We start from the raw sequence: 20,890 nt of genomic DNA, 5'->3' as shown, positions 1-20,890 counted from the left end.
TGGTTACCAGTGAGAACCACAGGCATGTATTACACATGTTTTATACAACAATTGTACAGTATCTAGTACTGAAGTGTTGCTTTGCATATTGATTATAAGTGTTGAGGTAGGATGCTGAACGGTTCATCAAGTGGTTAGCTGACAACAATTGTCAGTTCTCAAGTGCTACAGTAGCTCTAACCGGACCATAGCTAGCAGATCCCTGATGCTTGAAAACACTCTGCAATATACAGTTTAACCTGGTTGGGCCTGTGTTTAGCCACTTGTTAACCTTGTCTTGGTGATACTGGGACATGAATCCCTGGCCATCTAGCCCTTTTAAGATGGTGTTTATACAGGAAGAGCTGTTGGTGTCTGAGATCTGAGGCTTGTAGTGTCCTTCCCCACAGTACTACCATCTTTAATGTCAATTTCACACACGCATGGGCTAATCACTTATGAAAATCCCCTGGATTAGAGCGAGGGCAGCAGATGGCCCCAGGCAGAGGAAAGCCATGGCGGGGCAGGGCAGGGCGCACGGGGCCTGGTCAACACACAGGGCTGTTCTGGCTCCCTTGCTAGCTACTGTAGATACCTCCTCTGGCTTCTCCACTCGTTCACTCTAATTTTCTGGTATCCATTCATTTATAAATCTACAGTGTCTATTCCGCATGGCTGATTCCTTGCTCTTTCTTTATGTTCTTCTCCTCTGTAATCCCTCCATCCATCTATCCATCCATCTATCCATCCATCCATTCGTCCATCCATTCATTTATCTGTCAATGTGTTCAGGAGCTGGCAGCCTTGCCTCTCCACCTCCTCTTCCACCTCTTCCTCTCCTTTTCCTCTATTAATCCATCCATCCCTTCTCTCTGTTTCCTGGCTCACGTGGGTGTTTGGGTGTGGGGCCAGGACTCACGCATGGCACTTCACACCAGGTCTCTGGCATTCGCTCACATACATGCTCTACCATCCTGTACGTGCACGTACACACACATTGACACACGTGCACTAGCAACTCCACATTCACACCTATAGAGAGATGCATTCACTGGCTTTTGCGCCTCTAACCCTTTGGTAATAGCTCATGCATGGGTTGCAGGAATGCAGGAAGAGTATTCCTGTAGATCACACCTCCACTTATAGCTCACTACAAACATGCAATAGATTCAGGGTGAGGGATCTGCTGTTTTCTGTTCTCTCCCTCTATTCTCTCCCTCTTTTCGCTCCCTCTGTTTTTCTCTAACATTTCAAGAACATTGTTACAGTAACTTGGTGCAACTAGATATTTATGGATTTCTTTAAATGTTTTACACTTAAAGTTGTGTGAATGATAAGAGTGTCATGAAAAGAGGCTTAGGGCTCGACCATCATTTAAAACAATTATTCCAGTGTGTTGAAGGGGAACTATCTGTGGGATTAATATGAACTGCAATTATATATCAGATAATCATTTTCAATTATTTTGGTGTATTTCTTTGCTCTTATTTTTCATATTAGAGAAAGTATAACGTTGTGATTACACAGTTTAAGCAGCAACATAATTGTTTGCTTCTCTCAGTCCTCCAATCAAAACACTCACTGTGCTATCAGAAAATCTGCAAATTAAACTTTGTCATCTTTTGGCGGTTTGGATAATCAAAAACCTGCTAGACTCAGAAATCCCAGATTTACACACATTACGCACACAAACCAGTGAAACCACAACAATTTGCTATTGTCACAATAGAAAACCTTTAGTAGAAGGTATTTCTTGTTGATTCATCCTTTGTGTTGTCCCTACACAGGCCTCTATGAGAAGTCATGAAGCCAACCTGCAGCCAGGCATCACAGGCCACAGTAATTCATCATGGCACATTTGACCTCTCTAGAATCTTTTAGGAAATCCTCTTGAATGTGCCACAGGATTTTCTCACTATACCCTCTTCTGTCATGTAAGCCGTTTGTCTCACTTGTCTATTGTAAATGACAAGTTGTTATTTTGGATATCTGATGGGATTGTTTTGTCCCTTCTACAATGATACAAGTGGCTATTACTGTCAATAATAACTTGGACAATGACTAATTTGTAAATAACATCGACCATGACTAATACCCAGGAGGAACACAGGATGATGATGTTCAGGAGAGACCAAGATAACAAGGGATGACATGAGTTGGTGCTGACCTCTGTGATGACATTTGCCTCGTTTATTTGAACTACAAATCTTGCGTCTTTCACCATGCCGCCGTCTATGCCTTCATCTGGGCTCGAAAGTAAGACAGCCCGAGCCCTCTGTACCTGAAACCTCCCTCCGGTTCTATATGTCATAATAATCGTAATCAAGCGCTGGCTCTATGAATCCACACTCAGTCCTCCCACTCCATTCCCATCTCTCCCTGTCTTCATCTCTCTGGTTGGTGGGTCTATGGAGGACGGCTAGGCTGAGCGGCTGGGCTTTAATGAAGATTGTGTTTTTTCCCAGAGAGGGGCCGGCGGGATTACACAGCTATCACAGCTGTCAGTCATTCCTCCACCTCTTCTGGAGCTGCTAGAAAGCTGTAGCCATGGCAACAGTGATATGATGACTGCTTTATGTGAGGACGTAAACCCTTCGCACCTGTACTTGTTCAATTCTGGCTCCCTGTTGTAGAGTGGTAGTGCAGACCCAAAGTTTAGACTGCTTCATGGCAAGAGAGAGAGTCGAGGGCTTGACTATAAGGTTCTATCTGTTAAAAGACGATTCTGAGATAATTGGCTTTAATGTTCCGAGCCCTCATTGACTTGAATGGTGTTTTCTACTTAACAACATGAATTGGAGTACTTATAATACACTATATAGGTAGAGAACATTGTCAATAAAAACATTTTGACAAAAATGCTGATAGTCCCAAGCTCTTGTAGTTTAACCTTTTTTAAATCTGTTATTTAGCAGAAAGTAAGAGCTCAACCGCAGTAGAAGATTAAGTATCATGAGCAAGATTATTTCAAATAAGCCGTAGTAACAATAATAGCGCAAAACAATCAACACAGCAACCAACAAAAAAATACTTAAAAGGGAAGGACTGTTTCTTCTCTGCCCTTCTTTAATTTAACAGAACACAGACAGGTTTGTATGTGTGCGCACGTGTGCGCGTGTGTGCCTGCGTGCGTGCATGAGTGTGTGCATGAATTTGTGTGTGTGCGAGTGTACGTGCGACCGCGTTGGATTATATATGTGTGTAAAATCTAGGTCAGTCCTGCTGCTGTTGTACCCCACTGGTGAACCCTCTGGTGAGACCATTGCAGGTCTGAAGGGGCGGAGGGATGTGTGGATATGTGTGCTTATCTGTGTACAGTGTGTGGTTGTTGCATGTGGACACATCCTTTCATCTATCCCCCACCGCCGACACCATTAAAAATAGACGTTTTCCACTGATAACACATCTAAACCAGTGTAAGAAGGCACTGGATCAGCACTACACCGCTCTGGCACTCCATTAAAGAAAATCTGGTTCAGATGAAATCTAACCCTGGCCAATGGCACTTTTCAGAGGATTAATATCATTGAAATCCTCTCTTCCATGCTCAGGGCATCTCTGGTTGACTGCCCGGACCCTAGTGTGAAGCACTTTGGCCCAAGGACCCCACCTCATCTGGTATTTACATGATCACAGACTGGAGAGTAGACACCATGTGGGGGAGAGAGAAGACGGGGTGGAGAGACAGGGAGGAGAGAGATGGAGGGAAGGAAACAAGAGAGAGGTGGAGGAAAAAGGAGAGATACAGTATGCAGAGAAACACTGTAAAAAATGGATCAACCTAGAAAAATACTTCCTGGTTACAGGTAAATAGCTTTTCTCAATTGAAAATACTACATTTGTTGAAATCAAATACTGTATGTGATTCAATGGCAACTGTTTTATTTTATTATTACCAAAGTACATCTCAAGTTGCACCCTATTTCTTTCAACACTCAACTTACTTTTCCCCTTTGATTAAACATAATAAATAACAAATATAATAGTTTAGAATAAGCTATCCAATTGGGTTACAAGCAATTAAATAACTTCTCTTTAAAACAAGAAAATAAGTTTGTTAAAAAAAATAAAATGTTTACATATTCTCCACACAAGACTGTCACATTTAGGTGCGGTAAGATCATAAACAAACATCTGCTTCCTTAACTTTAGTATCACATGCACTTACACAATTCTCATTACAGATGCTGACAAGGTACATGATATGTTTGAATGAAGAATACAATATACTAGATTAACTGGAATTACATTTACTGCCACGGTGGGGCAAAAAGAACAAACTGAAAGCCACGCCCCCAATATGCCACGCCTCAAACTGATTCTGATAGGCTGCCGTCGCTACATTGTCCCACCGCTGTTAGAACCTTTAATCAATTTTAAAAATCACATTAATCTGTCGAATTAGTTATTTGATTTCAGGCAAATTGAATAGAATAGGTTGAACGAACTAAAGCATAATTTTCAAATCATTCCAATCAACTTCATATGAACAGCAGCATTGTGACATTTTTTACAGTGAAGAAAGATGGACAAAGCTGTTGCTAAAGAGGAAAGCCAGGAGAGAGCTAGGATTTTTTTTAAATATCATTTCTTTGTGTATTTTTTATTTATTTTAATAAATAAAAAATGTTTTTTTTTTTTTTTGTATTTTCTTAATTAAGGGCTTGTAAGTAAGCATTTCACTGTAAGGTCTACTACAACTGTTGTATTCGGTGCATGTGACAAATAAAATGTCATTTGATTTGAAGGAGAGAGACAGAAAGAGAATAAGTAGTGGGGAGAGAAGAGAGAAAGGCTATCCCCAGTGGCATCAATTCCCTTCAACTGCGCCACTATCTCTGTGAAGTGAATTGGTTATCATCAAAGGCTTAAGTCTATTACATGGGAACAGCCTGTATTAACCTTTAAGGGTGCATGACATTATAATACTCAGTTGTCTGAGTGGATTTCACATGCCCCTCATGTACGATCTCTCTCGTCTGGGGTACCTTTGTTTTTAGAGGAAAAACGAGAAAAGAGAGAAAAAGTTGCAGACAGAGGGAGAGAGAACGATAGAAGGAGAGAGAAGGAGAGAGTCAAGGAGAAAGATGGAGAGACTGCAGAGAGATAGAGAAACGAGAGTGACAGACATTGAGATAGAGAGAGAAGATAGTAAGAGAACGAGGGAGAGAGAAGATAGTAAGAGAACGAGGGAGAGAGAAGAACAGAGAAGAAGCTACAGAAGACTCTTGTGAAAACAGATGCAGACCTTCAGGATGGAATAATGTGGCGAGGGGAATAATATGACTTCTTAAGTCCAGGCTGCTGCCAAATCCGAAGATTGATTAAGTCAGAGATTCTCTCTTTATTACCTCAGTGGCTGGGTATTGCTACACGACTTTGGCAATCAAAAGTGATGTGCGCTGTTCAACTTCAGACTGCATTTATTTCCATCCATCAAAATAAATGTATTCTCAAATGTAGCTTATATCCCAATGTGTTTCGGCCTTGTTGTGAAAACCAGGTGACTTACTTTAACAGTCCATCTTATTTTCCTATTTCTTAGGAGAGGATTGTATTTTAAAATGTACATAAAACAAGTCTCTAAACTCAAACTACTTTTCAATATTATAGCAAAATACACTTGTAGCAACTTCAACATCCAGCCCACTATCTCTCTTATCGTTTCTAGAAAATTGCATGACTTTACGTTCCTCAAATCCTATATCAAAGTTCTACCACGGGAGAATCATTCTCCTCTCATCCTTCCATTTCCCCAAACTTCTCCCATCTCTCCTTGAGACGTGGGGGGTATGGTAGTATGGCAGAGTAGTGTTGGATTCACAGGAAATGCAGTGTTAAAGAACATGGACCTTGGCTGGTACTGGGTTTCTTTGATCTGTCCACCTACTGGGCTCTCTTTGAACACTTCTCTTTGGATTAAAGTAATCTGACCCTGGAAAGGCAAAGCTAAGGATCACGGCTACAAAGTAAGAGACCGTCTTTACCAGATGACTCCCTCAGACCCTCTTTTACAGAGCTCGACTTCGGCCCATCAGAAAATGCCTTGACTTTAGTTGTATCCACTCAGTCGCTCAAATTTCAATCCGATCTATTGGATTGTCTTGTAGTTGTTACATTTCTGAGCTCCAAAACGATCTTATGTCCTTCATTCGTATACGCGCACAAATAAATCATGAAGTAGGGCAGGGATCATCAACTAATGTAGATTAAAAAAAATATTGAGTGGATGGTCAGGGGGCCGGAACATAATTACAAATTATTTGTAGACTGCAAGCCCAAACAGATATAATATTTGACTAAAACATAATAATTTCAAACCTTGCTTACATTTGTATACGATCACATATCTCATTATTATGCGTAAAATATTTTGGAACAGATTTAGAAAATGTAAATCACTTGGAGCTGTTTTGGTGTTGTTTTTACAGTCTTTTATGTCCAACAATAAAAAAAAAGATTTACGTTTTATTAATTGTTTTGCTCAGAAAAATACAATACAATAAAAATACAATCATTTGGCCCGTGGGCCGCCAGTTGCGGAACCCTGGACTAGGCTAGTACAACATGTTTTGGGAGGAAATAAATCCCATGTAGCCTTAAACATCTGGCTTGCAACAAATTTACCCTACAATATTCCCAAATCACACTCACAGTTGTCACACTGAATGTCTTCAGTGTCACTCAGAAACACACACACAAACACATATACACACAATCCCCCCAAACACACACACACTTACTGGAGGCAGAAATGCTTCCGTCGTCATATTTGCTCTCCCCCTCTTCTCCACCCATGCCCCCTAACACTAACAGATGGAACCATGAGGCAGCATGTAGAGGGGGATCTGTGTCTGTATGTCTGTCAGTCTGTCTGGGTACAGTACCACCATGCCCATGCTGTTGTTGCTCCCTACTATGTGTGCCACCAGCCTGCCTACCTGGCAGCGCTCCATCCCCTCTGCCCTCCTGTCCCATTCTCTATTGATTACCACTGTAATGGATTCGCCACTCTCTCACCACCCATCCTGATGCCCTGCCGCCGCGACGTGATTAAACCTTCAACTGTGGAAAGTTCCAGATGTTGTGACAGGGAAAGGTGTCTACTGTATGTTTGACGAGATGAGTCCCGGCGTTTCTGTCTGCGTTTGGAAAATGTATTGCCCTTGGGGTTCGTGTTCTATCCCAGATACAGGAAAGCTATTTGTTTATGTGTGTTTAGTCTGATTGTGTTAACTCGCATGGAATATAAATATGCTGTTTGCGGGTTGTCACTGCGCTGAGAAATACTGTGAGTGGATGGAGGAAGAGGGATTTGTATGTAAGTGATGATGACGTTTCAAGCTGCAGATGCAAAGCAGACGTTCGCTTCTCCCTTGATTGTTTCCGTTGATAAGCAACTATGGACATGTGGGCACATGTCTGAATGGGTGTGTTTCTGTGTGTGTGTGTGTGTGTGTGTGTGTGTGTGTGTGTGTGTGTGTGTGTGTGTGTGTGTGTGTGTGTGTGTGTGTGTGTGTGTGTGTGTGTGTGTGTGTGTGTGTGTGTGTGTGTGTGTGTGTGTGTGTGTGTGTGTGTGTGTGTGTGTGCGTGTGCGCGTATGAGAGTACTACAGTGTTAGTATGCTTGTGGTAGTATGTTTAGTGGTATTAGTGATTAGTGTGTTTACAGTAATGTAGTGTGAGTGTGTGTGTCAGGGGAACGGGAGTTTGTGTGTGTGTGTGTGTGTGTGTGTGTGTGTGTGTGTGTGTGTGTGTGTGTGTGTGTGTGTGTGTGTGTGTGTGTGTGTGTGTGTGTGTGTGTGTGTGTGTGTGTGTGTGTGTGTGTTCAGAGTGTATGTGTGTTCTAAGACAGAAGCCCCCCCCTCTCTCCCCTCTCCTCTCATGTTTACCTCGCTCAGCACAGCGGTGGAATCAAAGAGCAGAAACACAGAGGTTTGCTCATTCATCTCCTGGCCTGCAGATTGAGGGTGGCAGCCTTTATTGCACCCGACCCCTGGTGTGATCACAGCGAAGAGTATGTGTCCCCTCCGACGAGTGTGGCCTCAGGCCTCCCGCTCCACAATGAAACACCAGCAAAAGCTGCAGTCTCTACCTGCAATCCTGCAAAGACATCACCAAAGAGAGAGCCGAGAATGGAGCATCTTGTTCTACTGTGACTCATTGAAGGTGGTGTGTTCTAACGTGTGGAGCTGGAACAGATGTGAGGAACTGTGGGTGGTTTATTTGTGGCTAATGAGTTTCTCTCTCATGTAGCTTTCCGTTGCTTCATAGAGGATTCAGTGCTCGGATAAATATCAGGAAGGCATGGAATATGGAAGATGCTCATGGTCTATAAATACAACCCAACATATGTTTCTTTTAGATCTAATCTGGATCTCATTCAAAAGGTTAGCTGTAAAGACGTTCTCAAATCATTTTCAAAGTAACGTTAATTCAGATGTGTTTTTCATGTTGTAAGTTTGTGGTCCAGGTGCTGGACACTAGAGGTTTAGCCATGTGGATTTACTGGCAAGCAGGCACAGCCCTCATACAGTTTCATCACTCCTATGGATCACTAAACATCCTTCTAGTAGATTGGCTCATGTGTTGGTGTATGCTGATTTATGCTACTGTTCTGGTGTACAAACAGACCTCTCAACCCCCCCCCCCAATTTGGTACGTTTTCCTGGAACTAATGAATTCTTTGGGGATCTCTTATAGCACCTCCTTCTCTCTCAAGCTAAAATGATTGTGCAATATGTACTGGCCACAGGCCAATCTTTCAGGGGGCCCTTGATTTGTACAGTTTAGCATCAATTATTGATATTGATTCCTTACATTGGCTCTTTGAAAATACAGGGTCGAGAGCTTAACAGCTGGCAGGGGCAAACAGAGTGTATGAACTCCAAATGGTATTGCATGCATACACCAATGCCGTGTATGTAAAATATGTGTGGCTTTTGTCAAGCTTGTGTCTTTCGAAACTGACACATTGAATGATATTGATATCAATATCATTCAATCTGTTCACACTGCTACCATCTAGAAGGCGAAGACAGTACAGGTGCATCTATGCTGGTATGGAGAGACTGAAAAACAGCTTCTATCTCCAGGCCATCAGACTGTTAAATAGTCACCACTAGCCAGCCTTTGACCAGTACCCTGTTCTGAACTTTAGTCACTGTTACTAACCAGCTACCATTCAATACTCAACCCTGTGCCTTAGAGACTGCTGCCCTATATACATAGTCATTGAACACTGGTCACTTGAATAATATTTAAATACTGTTTTAACACACTTCATATGTACAATGAGTGTACAAAACATTAAGAATACCTGCTTTTTCCATGACATTGACTGACCAGGTGAATCCAGGTGGAAGCTATGGGTTATTGATGTCATTTGTTAAAATAACTTCAATCAGTGTAGATGAAGGGGAGGAGTCAGGTTAAAGAAGGATTTTTAAGTCTTGAGACAATTGAGACATGGATTGAGTATGATTACAGATTATTTTGAGCCCAATAAAAATGATTGGTAAATAATGTATTGTGTCATTTTGGAGACACCTTTATTGTAAACACTTCTACATTAATGTAGATGCTACCATGATTTTGGATAATGCTAAATGAATTGAATGAATCATGAATAATGATGTGAGAAAGTTACAGACGCACAAATATCATACCCCCCCCGAAAAATGCAAACCTCCCTGCTGTTGTAATGGTGAGAGGTTACCATGTCTTGACGGATATGATATTTGTGCGTCTGTAACTTTCTCACTCATCATTATTCACGATTCATTCAGGACTATCCGTAATCATGGTAGCATCCACATTGATGTATTTTGAAACATTCTATTCTTATTTACAATAAAAGTGACTCCAAAATGACACAATACATGATTTACCATTAATTTCTATAGGGCACAAAATAATCTGAAACACAACCAATACAAACAGCAAATGCATCCAACAAGTTTGTAGAGTCACAAGCTTGATGTAATCATTGTGTGCTAGGAATATGGGACCAAATACTAAACGTTTGACCACTTTAATACACGTACAGTATAAGTGAATTTGTCCCCATACTTTTGGTCCCCTAAAATTGGGGGACTACAGTATGTACAAAAAGTGCTGTAATTTCTAAACCGCTCAGCCGGTATGGATCAAAATACCCTCAAATTAAAGCTGACAGTCTGCACTTTAACCTCATAGTCATTGTATCATTTCAAATCCAAAGTGCTGGAGTACAGAGCCAAAACACAAAAACACTGTCACTGCCCCAATACTTTTGGAGCTCACTGTATATTTATATTTATATATTTATTAATTCCTTTATTTTTATTTTTTGTAGTACCTTGTATTGTTTTGTATTGTTAGGTATTACTGCACTGTGGAGCTAGGAACATAAGCATTTCGCTGCACCAGCAATAATATCTGCAAAATTTGTGTACCCGACCAATAAAATTGTATTCTATTTAATATGGGACATACAGTACGGCTATACTGGTAAATAACCATATGGACAAAATCTGCCATTGGTGTGCAATGTTTGAAAACCAAAACCTTTGAGAACATCTAATTTGAGACCTTTACACCAAAGAGAAGCGAGAAATGACGAGATCCGTGTCTGTTCCGTGACCACCATTAATATCCTAGCAACCGTGTCCCAGAGGTGCCATGATCTCCCCATCTGGCCAATTAACAGAGGGAGGAGCTGTCAGGTGAACATGGAGGGGGGAAATGAGGGGGATTGGAGCATTAGCACTGTGGATGGAAATGCTTGAGATTGGGATCACAGTTCTCTCCCCTCCAGTTGACACGGGGGCTATTTCTGTGGCTCCAGGTTAACACTTTCTCCCTGCTCTTTTCTGCCTCATGATTTCATTAGGTGCAACGCCACTCGTCACTCCGGTGTAGCGCGGATACCAACTGGGCTCGTGTTCCTGTAATAGCAAGATGAGGATGGAAAAGGCTATAAAATTGCATTTAGTGAGCTTAACCCTGGTGTGTAATTAAACCAAGAGATGAAGCAGAAACTTTACGTGATGAATACATTGGTTTCGTGAGAACAGAGTACAGTTCTTTCTGAGGAAGTTGATGTTTCTTGTAGAGAATGATGTTCTCTTTCGTCTTCCACTCATGGCAGGATGATTAGGCAATGTGCTGCTGGATCAAGTTCACTGTCGTGAAAAACACCTTAATCTCTTTTAAATCATTTGACAGTTTCCAGCAGTTCTTTGGAGAGTATGCTATAATGTCAATGCAGTACACCCAATACGTATTTTCTCTCTATTTTATCCTCAAAGATGCCATAGCCTTCAACAGCATTCATGTTCACTGGCATAGCATGCAGTAGAGTCCCTGATTCATAATTCAAAGGATTTGTTCTTAGTTACAGAGTTGACATTGAGATGATTACCTCATCCTCCGCTCGCTGTATTTGTCCTTTCCTCCGCATCTATGGAGGAAATATCACATAATGCAGAAAATATTATCTAAAGCAACACGTACATACACAGTATGCTCATGCAACACGTAGGCACATGAGCACTGTGAAGAAGATATTCTGGTTTTATCATACTATTTGTATGTATTATAAGTATTTGTTCAAATCAAGTAATATATTTAAGAGCATGTAGTGTTTTGTCTATGTATTTAGTCATTCACTTACAAACCTTCAACAGTTCCAAGTTAACTTATCCACCATCTGAACCTCTACAGCAAATTGTCACAATTGATTTGACCCTGGTAATAAGTTCACCTGCCATTTTACCTGTGCCCAAATGTTGGTCAGGGGATGTCTTTTAAAAACCATTTCAATCACAGTGTTTTCGGGATTGGAGGATAAGTGTTCATTTGGAAAGAATTGGACTCAACAAGTGATTGACCAATCCAGGCAAGCAACACATTGAAACATTTTGAGTCAAATGCCCAGCCAGATCAATACCTACAGAATGAACAGAACATTTAATACAAGCATCCAGAAATATTGACGAAGAAATCAGAGGACGATAAACCTATCATCACTGCTTTGCCCTTTCACTATATGCTTCTCTTGTAAACAGAATATAACATTATTTCCCAACATCCTATCAAGACCTCACAGTGGACTTGCAGTTAGTGTCGCTGTCAATTTGAGAACTGAGATCTCAGTAAACGTCTCAACACTTTGCTGAGAGACTGCAGCGAAACCTCCCCCAACCTCACCGTCATGCGCTCTGAAACCGTTCCCCCAACCTCACCGTCATGCGCTCTGAAACCGTTCCCCCAAAAAGCAATAGAACTGGATCACCCAAGGGACCACTAGCTACGTCTACCCGACCCTTGCTGTTAGAATCAAGAAATTAAAAAGGTAGAATTAGTTTGCCTGGAGAAAGAACAGGTGTGAGGGTAAACTACTCTCTTTGGCACACACTTCCTGCACTCAAAGGCCTTTGCATCTGTTGTCTGGCATGTTGTCTCTGTATTGTAAATGATAGGTCCTCTGGCTTTAGATGGTTCAAGTGAATGATGGTGAATTATAGCATGACACGTTTCTATTCTTGATGTCAGGGCTTACATGCCATGTAAATACAGTATGTACAGTGCTACATAATCTGACATTCAGATTTGGTATTCACACAGACACATTCTAAGGAGGGCTTTTAAGAGTAGTATTGCATTTAAGTGGAATCAATGGTAATTTGTTTTGATTAGGAGACATGATACAAAAGAAAGTTAATGTCTTTCACCCCGAAGGTGTATTTTTATTGCTGTTTACATCGTACATCTCACAGCTGATATGAAATGAAAGAAAACATGAAAAGAGTTGACAGAAAGCTGTGTGTCGACCTAAGTGTGAGTGCAGTCTGTCTGTTTTGGCCCAACGTGTGTGTGTGTGTGTGTGTGTGTGTGTGTGTGTGTGTGTGTGTGTGTGTGTGTGTGTGTGTGTGTGTGTGTGTGTGTGTGTGTGTGTGTGTGTGTGTGTGTGTGTGTGTGTGTGTGTGTGTGTGTGTGTGTGTGTGTGTGTGTGTGTGTGTGTGTGTGTGTGTGTGTGTGTACTGTGCTAGGCTTGGCTTGGCTGGGGTATCCACTCTCCTCCAACACCTCCCACACTCCTACTCAGTCCAAAAGAATAGTGCTGCTGGATCACAATCCAAGAGGGATCCCCATAGGCCCAGGAAAGAGAGTCCACACCTCGTGTTCCAAGTTTAGGCACTAGTGTCCTAGAAGTGTTATTTTCCCATCCTGCACTAATTAGAAGTACAATCATCCCAGCTGTGGAGTTTAATTATCAGCCCAACACGACAATTTCTCAACATTTCTGTTGTATTATATAGCCATTAATTGATTAGAAACATGTTTCATCTACTAACATCAATCTTAGATCCTTCTCAATCGTAACAGGTCACATGATGATTTTGTGGATCACATGACATTGTCGTGTATTGAGGACCGCTCAGCCTATTCCTGTCCTTGTCTTTTCTCCTGTCCTGATCCAAACAAAGATCTTGTTTACACTAACATGTCAACATCTCTCTCTGATCAGGATCCATGTTAGCAACTCTAAGCTTTGTCTAATCTATGATTAGTGCCCAGGGTGAAAAGGGCACGCTGGCCATTGACTGGCCAAAACGACCTTTGAAGAGCAGTGGAGTCTGGAGTATAGTACTGTAAACGTTCCCACCACCTTTACAGATGGTTTGTCCCCTTTGAAGTTACCTGTCATATGATCAACAAATGTAACTTAGTTGATATGAACTACCAACCTTTGCTGGGATCATAGAGAATTACCTCTAAGTGTTATTGAGAATTACTAGTATTTTGTCTTCAGAGCTTTGTAATGGGAGCATTATAAGATTATAGGATTAATGTAATTTCTAAGCGGTGACTTCCTAATTGTATTGTTCTCTACACGTACGCTGTGTTGTAGCAGACAAAGCATACGTCACACACGCTTAGTAATAGTTTCCGGCCCACCAAAAAATTATTCGTCTTTTCACTTTCTATTTCTACTTTCATCCATGACCTGCTGTGGACTGTCAGCTATAAAATGACCATTTTAAACCTTCATGTTGCTCTTAATTTGGCTGCCTTTTAGAACATGTGTGTTAGTTTGGCAGACACCTCCCCAGTGCCAGTTGCAAATCCTTATTCTATGGAGTTTCCCAGTGTTGTGTTACTTTACTATTGAATTGAGATGTAGAGAATGATGCATCGTAGGCAGCAGTAATCTAATCTTAGGCAGAGGCGCTCCAGAGGGTGGGAGATCTCACCGTGTGATTGGACCATTTATCTCAATAAAGTGGCAGGTACATTATCAGATCTCTGGGCCTGGAGCAACAGTCACACACACGTGCAGGCAATCACATGGGAACACGGCGCATGCAGACTCGCCCGCTTGTGCATGCACCCACACGTACGCACACATGCACACACGTGCACACGTCCAACACAAACACACTGTACTGGCACACACATTCATGCCAAGAGCACTTTTAACCCCAAAATTGATACGAAATTGACTAACAACAATAGCAGACACAAATGGCGAAGAGTTGGTCACATAAAGCATTAGCGTAACATTAGACAGGTGATATTCTGTATATGCCTGTATGGACTGTATATGCCCCCAGGTTTTATAGCAATAACAGCGACAGTATGATTTTCCCTGCTAAAGGAGAAATGGAAACAAGATGCCCCTTTTCATGGTATCCGTGCAGGCTTCCTAGCAACACATGCAACTGTTTTCACAACCCAGCTCACTTCATGTAAAGTGCAACTCTTCCTCGCAGACTAATGGCTGGCTTTTTTTAAGGGCAGATTATAGTCAATGAAACCCCTCTCTCACCCCTCATCCTCTACCACACCAAGGAAGTCTTCCATGGAAGTGCCTCTTTAGATTGGAGTCAACAATGTGCTCCTAACTGGCATCATATTAATATTTAACTGCAGTGCCAAGCACCAAGGGGCACATTCTCTCTCTGTGATTTGTCTTATCCTTCCTCAAAACTCTCAGTTTTGCTGGCATCATTTCGGGGGCTTTGTTTTTGTATTGCAGTGGCTTTCAAATGTTTTACATGGATTAGGATATCTAACTAAAACCTGCAACGATGCTATTTCATTATTTTCTGGGTTATATTTCATATTTCAGTGGTTTACATTTTGTGTTTTGGTATAAATAAAGATGACTTGTCTACATACCTTTTTTTTTTTTTTACAACTCGTTTAATCTCGTAAAGTGATCAGCATATAGGCTACATTGCAGCACATGTGATTATTTGTATCCCAGTTCAATAAGCGCTTGTGTTGATGGAAGTCCAAAATATACATCAAAATCCATTCCATTCTATTCCTTTGCATAATGGAAGTCTATTCCGCTGTGAAATGTGTTCATTATGTCCCCCCGCCATTGATCCTTTCTATAATTATTGTTTAAGAGAAACACTGCAATCTGTTCCCAGATGAAGAGACAGAATCAGTTAGAATTTGTGGAAGTAATCAATCAAAATGTCCAACCTCTGAACTTCAAATGTCAACATGACAATTTTACGAATGGTAGATTGTTGATTTGGTCCAATTACTGTGTCAGACCACATTACAATAGATATCATAAGCGTGTTATCTGAAAACAGCTCTCTCCCTTTCATTGAAATATGATTCAGTGGCTTGTGACTAATTGCGGTAGGATTTACTGTTGGTTATCTGGTTTACCTTTCCTGTGTTCTCATAAAGCACGCCTGTCAGAGCTGCATGATGGGCATGTTGAATATCACTGCAAAGCAGGAGGGACACTCCCATCCCTATCCCATTATTTAAATGCCACTGACTGCCTTTCCCACAACATTCTGCCTCAAACTGGGGCAAGAGAACATTTGGGCAACAACATAAACTCCCACAACACACATAAGAGATCCATGTGAAATGATGAGGTGTATTGATCGTGTTCTTACTGTTACTGACAGCTTGAACATATTTCCTGACAGATTTCTAAGTGGAGCATGGCCCATTGCGTTTGACCTTTTGAAATTTGTCTGCTGTTGAATGCATTGACAGTTGGATTTTGACAGACACACATGAATGGGTGGTTTGTGCAGAATGCCAAAAATATCTTGTCACTGCAGGAGTGACAAATGAGTCTGTCTCCTACAAGCTGCAGTGCAGTATTCCACCTTCAGTTTGGTATTGATCACTGAAATTAATGATTGAATTAGCTGAATCCAATGAGATGACTAGCAGATGGTAACCATGACACTTGTTCATGAAGATGGCATGGCATCAATAATGACACGGAGTCTGCACAATGTTTCCTATTTGTGAAAAATATAATTAAATGGAAGAAACTGTTTAACATTGTATGGGTTAAATCGCAAGCCTCAGAGTCACGTGCGGTGCTGTATGTTGTGCTTGATGAATCAAAATCATCAAAGCCCTTTAAACCATGGAAGCGTCATTGTGGTATTCCAGCTAATGACATTCAGGTCAATTGTGAGAGGAAGAGCTTTAGTCAATGGATTGTAGCTTAGAGAAACATGGCCAAGGGCACAGATCACACTGAACATAGGGTTGGTAATTATCCATGAATGTTAAGCAGCTCAAAGTTTTTCAGCAGATATTAAGTGGTAGCCTCTGGTCTCTTCCTTCTCCTCAGACATATTTTTCTCTTTTTCATTATAACCCAATTTGGTGTTGTTTCTTTTTTTTTAAAGGTCAATGTTCATTTGAAAGTGAAATGAAGTGTCTGACCATACTTTAGTAACTTAAGAACTTATGATGCATTCTCTTCAAATGCAGACTTCTGTACTACCCCTTAGGACTATGTGGAGATTGTCTCTTCATCCTTTGTCTTTCCATGGTCTCTCTGAAGGGATACATAGTTTGGCCTTGTGTAATGCTCATCCGATTGTTTGCAAGCTTTTTGGCTAGATTGTTTGTAGGCCTTTTAGCTAACTAATTTCTCTACTGGGTTTAACAGGGGCTCAACTTGGCATGTTCAATATGTTGACGTTCATCTCTGCCAAGGGTTACGTGCAATTGTATTTAAGAGGGCTTTTGTATTCCATTTCACTCTGTGCTGCAACTGAACTTTACTCGGAGTTGGGTATGGTAGTTTGGGGATACAAGGCCCTTGGCTCTTTCATTTTACAGTTATTTTTTATAGCTTTGGCCATCTGAGATGTGATAGCACTTTATTTTAAGTGGTTTTCCTAAAGCAACCTAATCTGCTCATAATAACAGCTGTCCAACCTGGTCCTGACATTCTGTAGAATGACAGACATTTTGAGTGCTCTATGAGACACCTAAACCAGAAGTAACGACAGGAATTTCTTGGCAATAGGACCACCACTCTAGTATCTGTCAGACAGCAAGGACAGCTCAAAATAATCCCTGACCTTGGCAGTAAGTAGTTCCTGTCTTAGAAGGATAAATAACAAGCAAACACAACCAAGTGAACAGCTCTGTGTGACTCCATCCTTAGTGCGGATGACCCTGTGGGAGCCAAAACATGTCTGTTCATTAATGATCACATGGGGACAGAGAGATCCGACTGACTCTCCAACAGTGGGGATGTTACACTTCTTACTCCAGCCTAATCTGCTGCTTAGAGTTGGGAGTATGTGCACTTGAGCCTATGGGAGATCTGTTAAGGCCCTTGGACATTATGTAAAAATGTTAACTAGGATCACAAAAGAAAGAAAAATCTCCCCTGAGTTATATATTCAAGCAATAAGGCCCGAGAGGGTGTGGTATGTGGCCAATGTATCACGGCTAAGGGCTGTTCTTAAACACGACGTAAAAACACGACGCAAAGCGGAGTGCCTGGATACAGCCCTTAGCTATGGTACATTGGCCATATACCACAAAGCCCCAGCGGTGCCTTATTGCTATTATAAACTGGTTACTAATGCAATTAGAGCAGTAAAAATAGATGTTTAGTCATACCTGTGGTAATAGGTCTGATATACCGCGGCAAATCATTTTGCTAGGGTTTCATTTACTCAGGCAAACAGCATATAGAGATAAGCCTTGGGAATGCTTCAGATAGTTCACCCCCTGCCTCTTTTGTGCCGAATAGGCTACTAAATGAACCCCAATCTGATCGGCAGCTAACGGATGCCCAGACATCCCCTGAATCACAACTATATATGATACATGTGTAGTCTGACAGCAGGGCATTGATCTTGTGTTGATATAGGGGGAAATAAAACAGCCATGTGTGATGTGCCTTGAGGCCTCTGTCGACATGCTGATACGCTGTTTCAAGCCAGTTCCTGCTTTCGAGATCAGCAGCTGAGCGAGGAGATGAGTCCACTAATAGGCTGTCATCTGAGGCATTTGGGTCTGATAATTGCAGGAAATGTTTCAGCCTGTTTCAGGCAGACTAGGGTTCTTCGTCCTCCACAGGGGGGGAATCAGTTTAGGGGTGCAATGTGGGTAAACACAAGGCACCCTCACCCGGACACCACTCAGCTCGAGGCCATCATCTAACACAATCAATTCAAATCAAATCAAGTGACATTTTATTTGACACATACACATGGTTAGCAGATGTTAATGTGAGTGTAGCAAAATACTTGTCCTTCTAGTTCTGACGGTGCAGTAATATCTAACAAGTAATCTAACAATTCCCCAACAACTACCTAATACACACAAATCTAAAGAGGTAAATGAGAATATGTACATGTAAGTATATGGATGAGCGATGGCCGAGCAGCATAGACAAAGTGCAATAGATGGTATAAAATACAGTATATACATGTGATATGAGTAATGTAAGATATGTAAATATTATTAAAGTGGCATTATTTAGAGTGCATTGTATAAAGCGACTAGTGATCCATTTATTAAAGTGACCAGTGATTGGGTCTCAATGCAGGCAGCAGCCTCTCTGAGTTAGTGATTGCTGTTTAGCAGTCTGATGGCCTTGAGATAGAAGCTGTTTCTCAGTCTCTCGGTTCCAGCTTTGATGCACCTGTACTGACCTCGCATTCTGGATGTTATCGGTGTAAACAGGCAGTGGCTCGGGTGGTTGGCATCCTTGATGATCTTTTTGGCCTTCCTGTGACATCGGGTGCTCTAGGTGTCACGGAGGGCAGGTAGTTTGCCCCCAGTGATGCGTTGTGCAGACCGCACCACCCTCTGGAGAGTCTTGCGGTTGAGGGCAGTGCAGTTTCCGTACCAGGCTGTGATACAGCCCGACAGGATGCTCTCGATTGAGCATCTGTAAAAGTTTGTCAAGGTTTTTGGTTTTCTTTACCACACTGTCTGTGTGAGTGGACCATTTCAGTTTGTCTGTGATGTGTACGCTGTAGATGGAAGGGGTTGGTCTGAGGTGAAGCTGTACATGAATCTCCTCTTCTTTCTCGGTTGTCCTGTGCTATCACTAGCCTGTGGATAACAGCGTCAGAGCACAACATTGTCAGGATTAGGTTGAGCTGAATGACTCAATGAACAGCACGACTATTACGCCACAGCTTTTTTACTGTGATGAGGTTTGGCGTGGGGGTAAAAGTCAGAGAAAGCTCTTGTGTTACGGCTGCAATGGAGACTTCATTCAGAGTAATAATGTGGAGCTGAAAGGGGAGCTATAGTAGAATATCTGATGTACAAATTTTTTTGTGCATGAATTGTCAATGTGCTATGTGCCTCTGTCGGCGAGTATGAAGGCGTGGTCCGGGTTCTCTATGACATTACTGATCTCCATCGATCCGTCCACTGCGCCTGTGGATGATATTTGTATGGTTTGCTTTTTCTAAATGATTCATAAACTACCGCCCCTAAAATAATCAATTTCCCATCAATTGATATACTGTATAGTGTAAACTGTATCCACTTTACCATTTGATGCAAAAAAAGAAGGTGATTTTAACCCTGTCTGTGTTGTGTTCCCAAGGGCCATGGGGCAGATGTATGGGCAGTGACTGTGGCCCAGGTGGCAGCCAGAGTCGGGCTGTGTGGTGTGCCCACGTGGACGGCTGGACCACCCTCCACACCAACTGTGACCAGTCCCAGCGGCCTACCAACCAGCAGAACTGCTTCCGTGTGTGCGACTGGCACAAGGACCTTTACGACTGGAAACTGGGTGCCTGGAACCAGTGTGTGTCCGTGTCAGCAAGGACCTTTGGGGGCATGCGGCCATACGTATGCAATGGGGGTGAGGAGGGCATTCAGACTCGGGAGGTGGGCTGCATACTAAGGTCAGACGAGTCTCCCGGAGACGACAACATCTGTGAGTACTTTGAGCCCAAGCCTCGACTAGAGCAGGCCTGCCTCATCCCCTGCCCTCATGACTGTGTAGTGTCTGAGTTCACCCCCTGGACATCCTGCTCAAAAACTTGTGGAACCGGCCTAAAGAACCGGGTGCGCAGTGTCCTGGTGCCTCCGCTCTTCGGGGGTTCCGCCTGCCCCAACCTGACTGAGTTCCAGACCTGTAAGCCAGGGCCTTGTAAGGGGCCTGAGGGGGTGTACAGCCTCAGGGTGGGGCCCTGGATGCCCTGTTCTCTCCCCATTTCCCGCCCGGTGCGGCAGGCCAAGCGTAGGAAGGGTAAAGGGGGGGCCAGGGAGAGGCCTGGGGTCAAAGACCCTGATACTAGGGAGCTGATCCAGAAGAAACGGACCAGGAACCGGCTCAACAGGCAGGAGAGCCCCTTCTGGGACATCCAGGTGGGATACCAGAGTCGCACGGTGTCCTGTGCACACAGGAACGGGAGCACGGTGGGACTCAGGTAAGTGGCTCAGCATCAGTATTTCAGGATCTGGGTTAATACTTATGCCTTAGTTTGTGTCTGTGTGCTGGTTGTCATTTAAAATTGTACTTTTAGTCTAAATGGGGAAACCATGATATTTCATTGGTCAAAGGAAACCATGTGTTTTTGTCCTTTCAGAACTGTAATTCTGTGAGTCATCATATTGAGTTATCTCTTGGCTTGTCCTTAAATAACACGCAA

At 42.3% G+C, this 20,890-nt stretch overlaps 1 protein-coding gene across 1 annotated transcript in view; it reads left to right on the top strand.

Moving 5' to 3' along the window:
- The window catches only part of LOC139564180 (thrombospondin type-1 domain-containing protein 7A-like), a 110,577-nt gene that overhangs the window by 14,570 nt on the left and 75,117 nt on the right, over positions 1-20,890 (top strand). The window contains exon 2 of the mRNA XM_071383440.1: positions 19,837-20,668. Within this exon, the coding sequence (XP_071239541.1) occupies positions 19,837-20,668 (832 nt within the window). The remainder of the gene's footprint in view (positions 1-19,836; positions 20,669-20,890) is intronic.

This window comes from Salvelinus alpinus, chromosome 35 (genome assembly GCF_045679555.1).
Source record: "Salvelinus alpinus chromosome 35, SLU_Salpinus.1, whole genome shotgun sequence".
Taxonomy (NCBI): domain Eukaryota; kingdom Metazoa; phylum Chordata; class Actinopteri; order Salmoniformes; family Salmonidae; genus Salvelinus; species Salvelinus alpinus.
The sequence above is the reverse complement of the archived record's forward strand: the minus strand, read 5'-3'. Positions and strand labels throughout refer to the sequence as shown.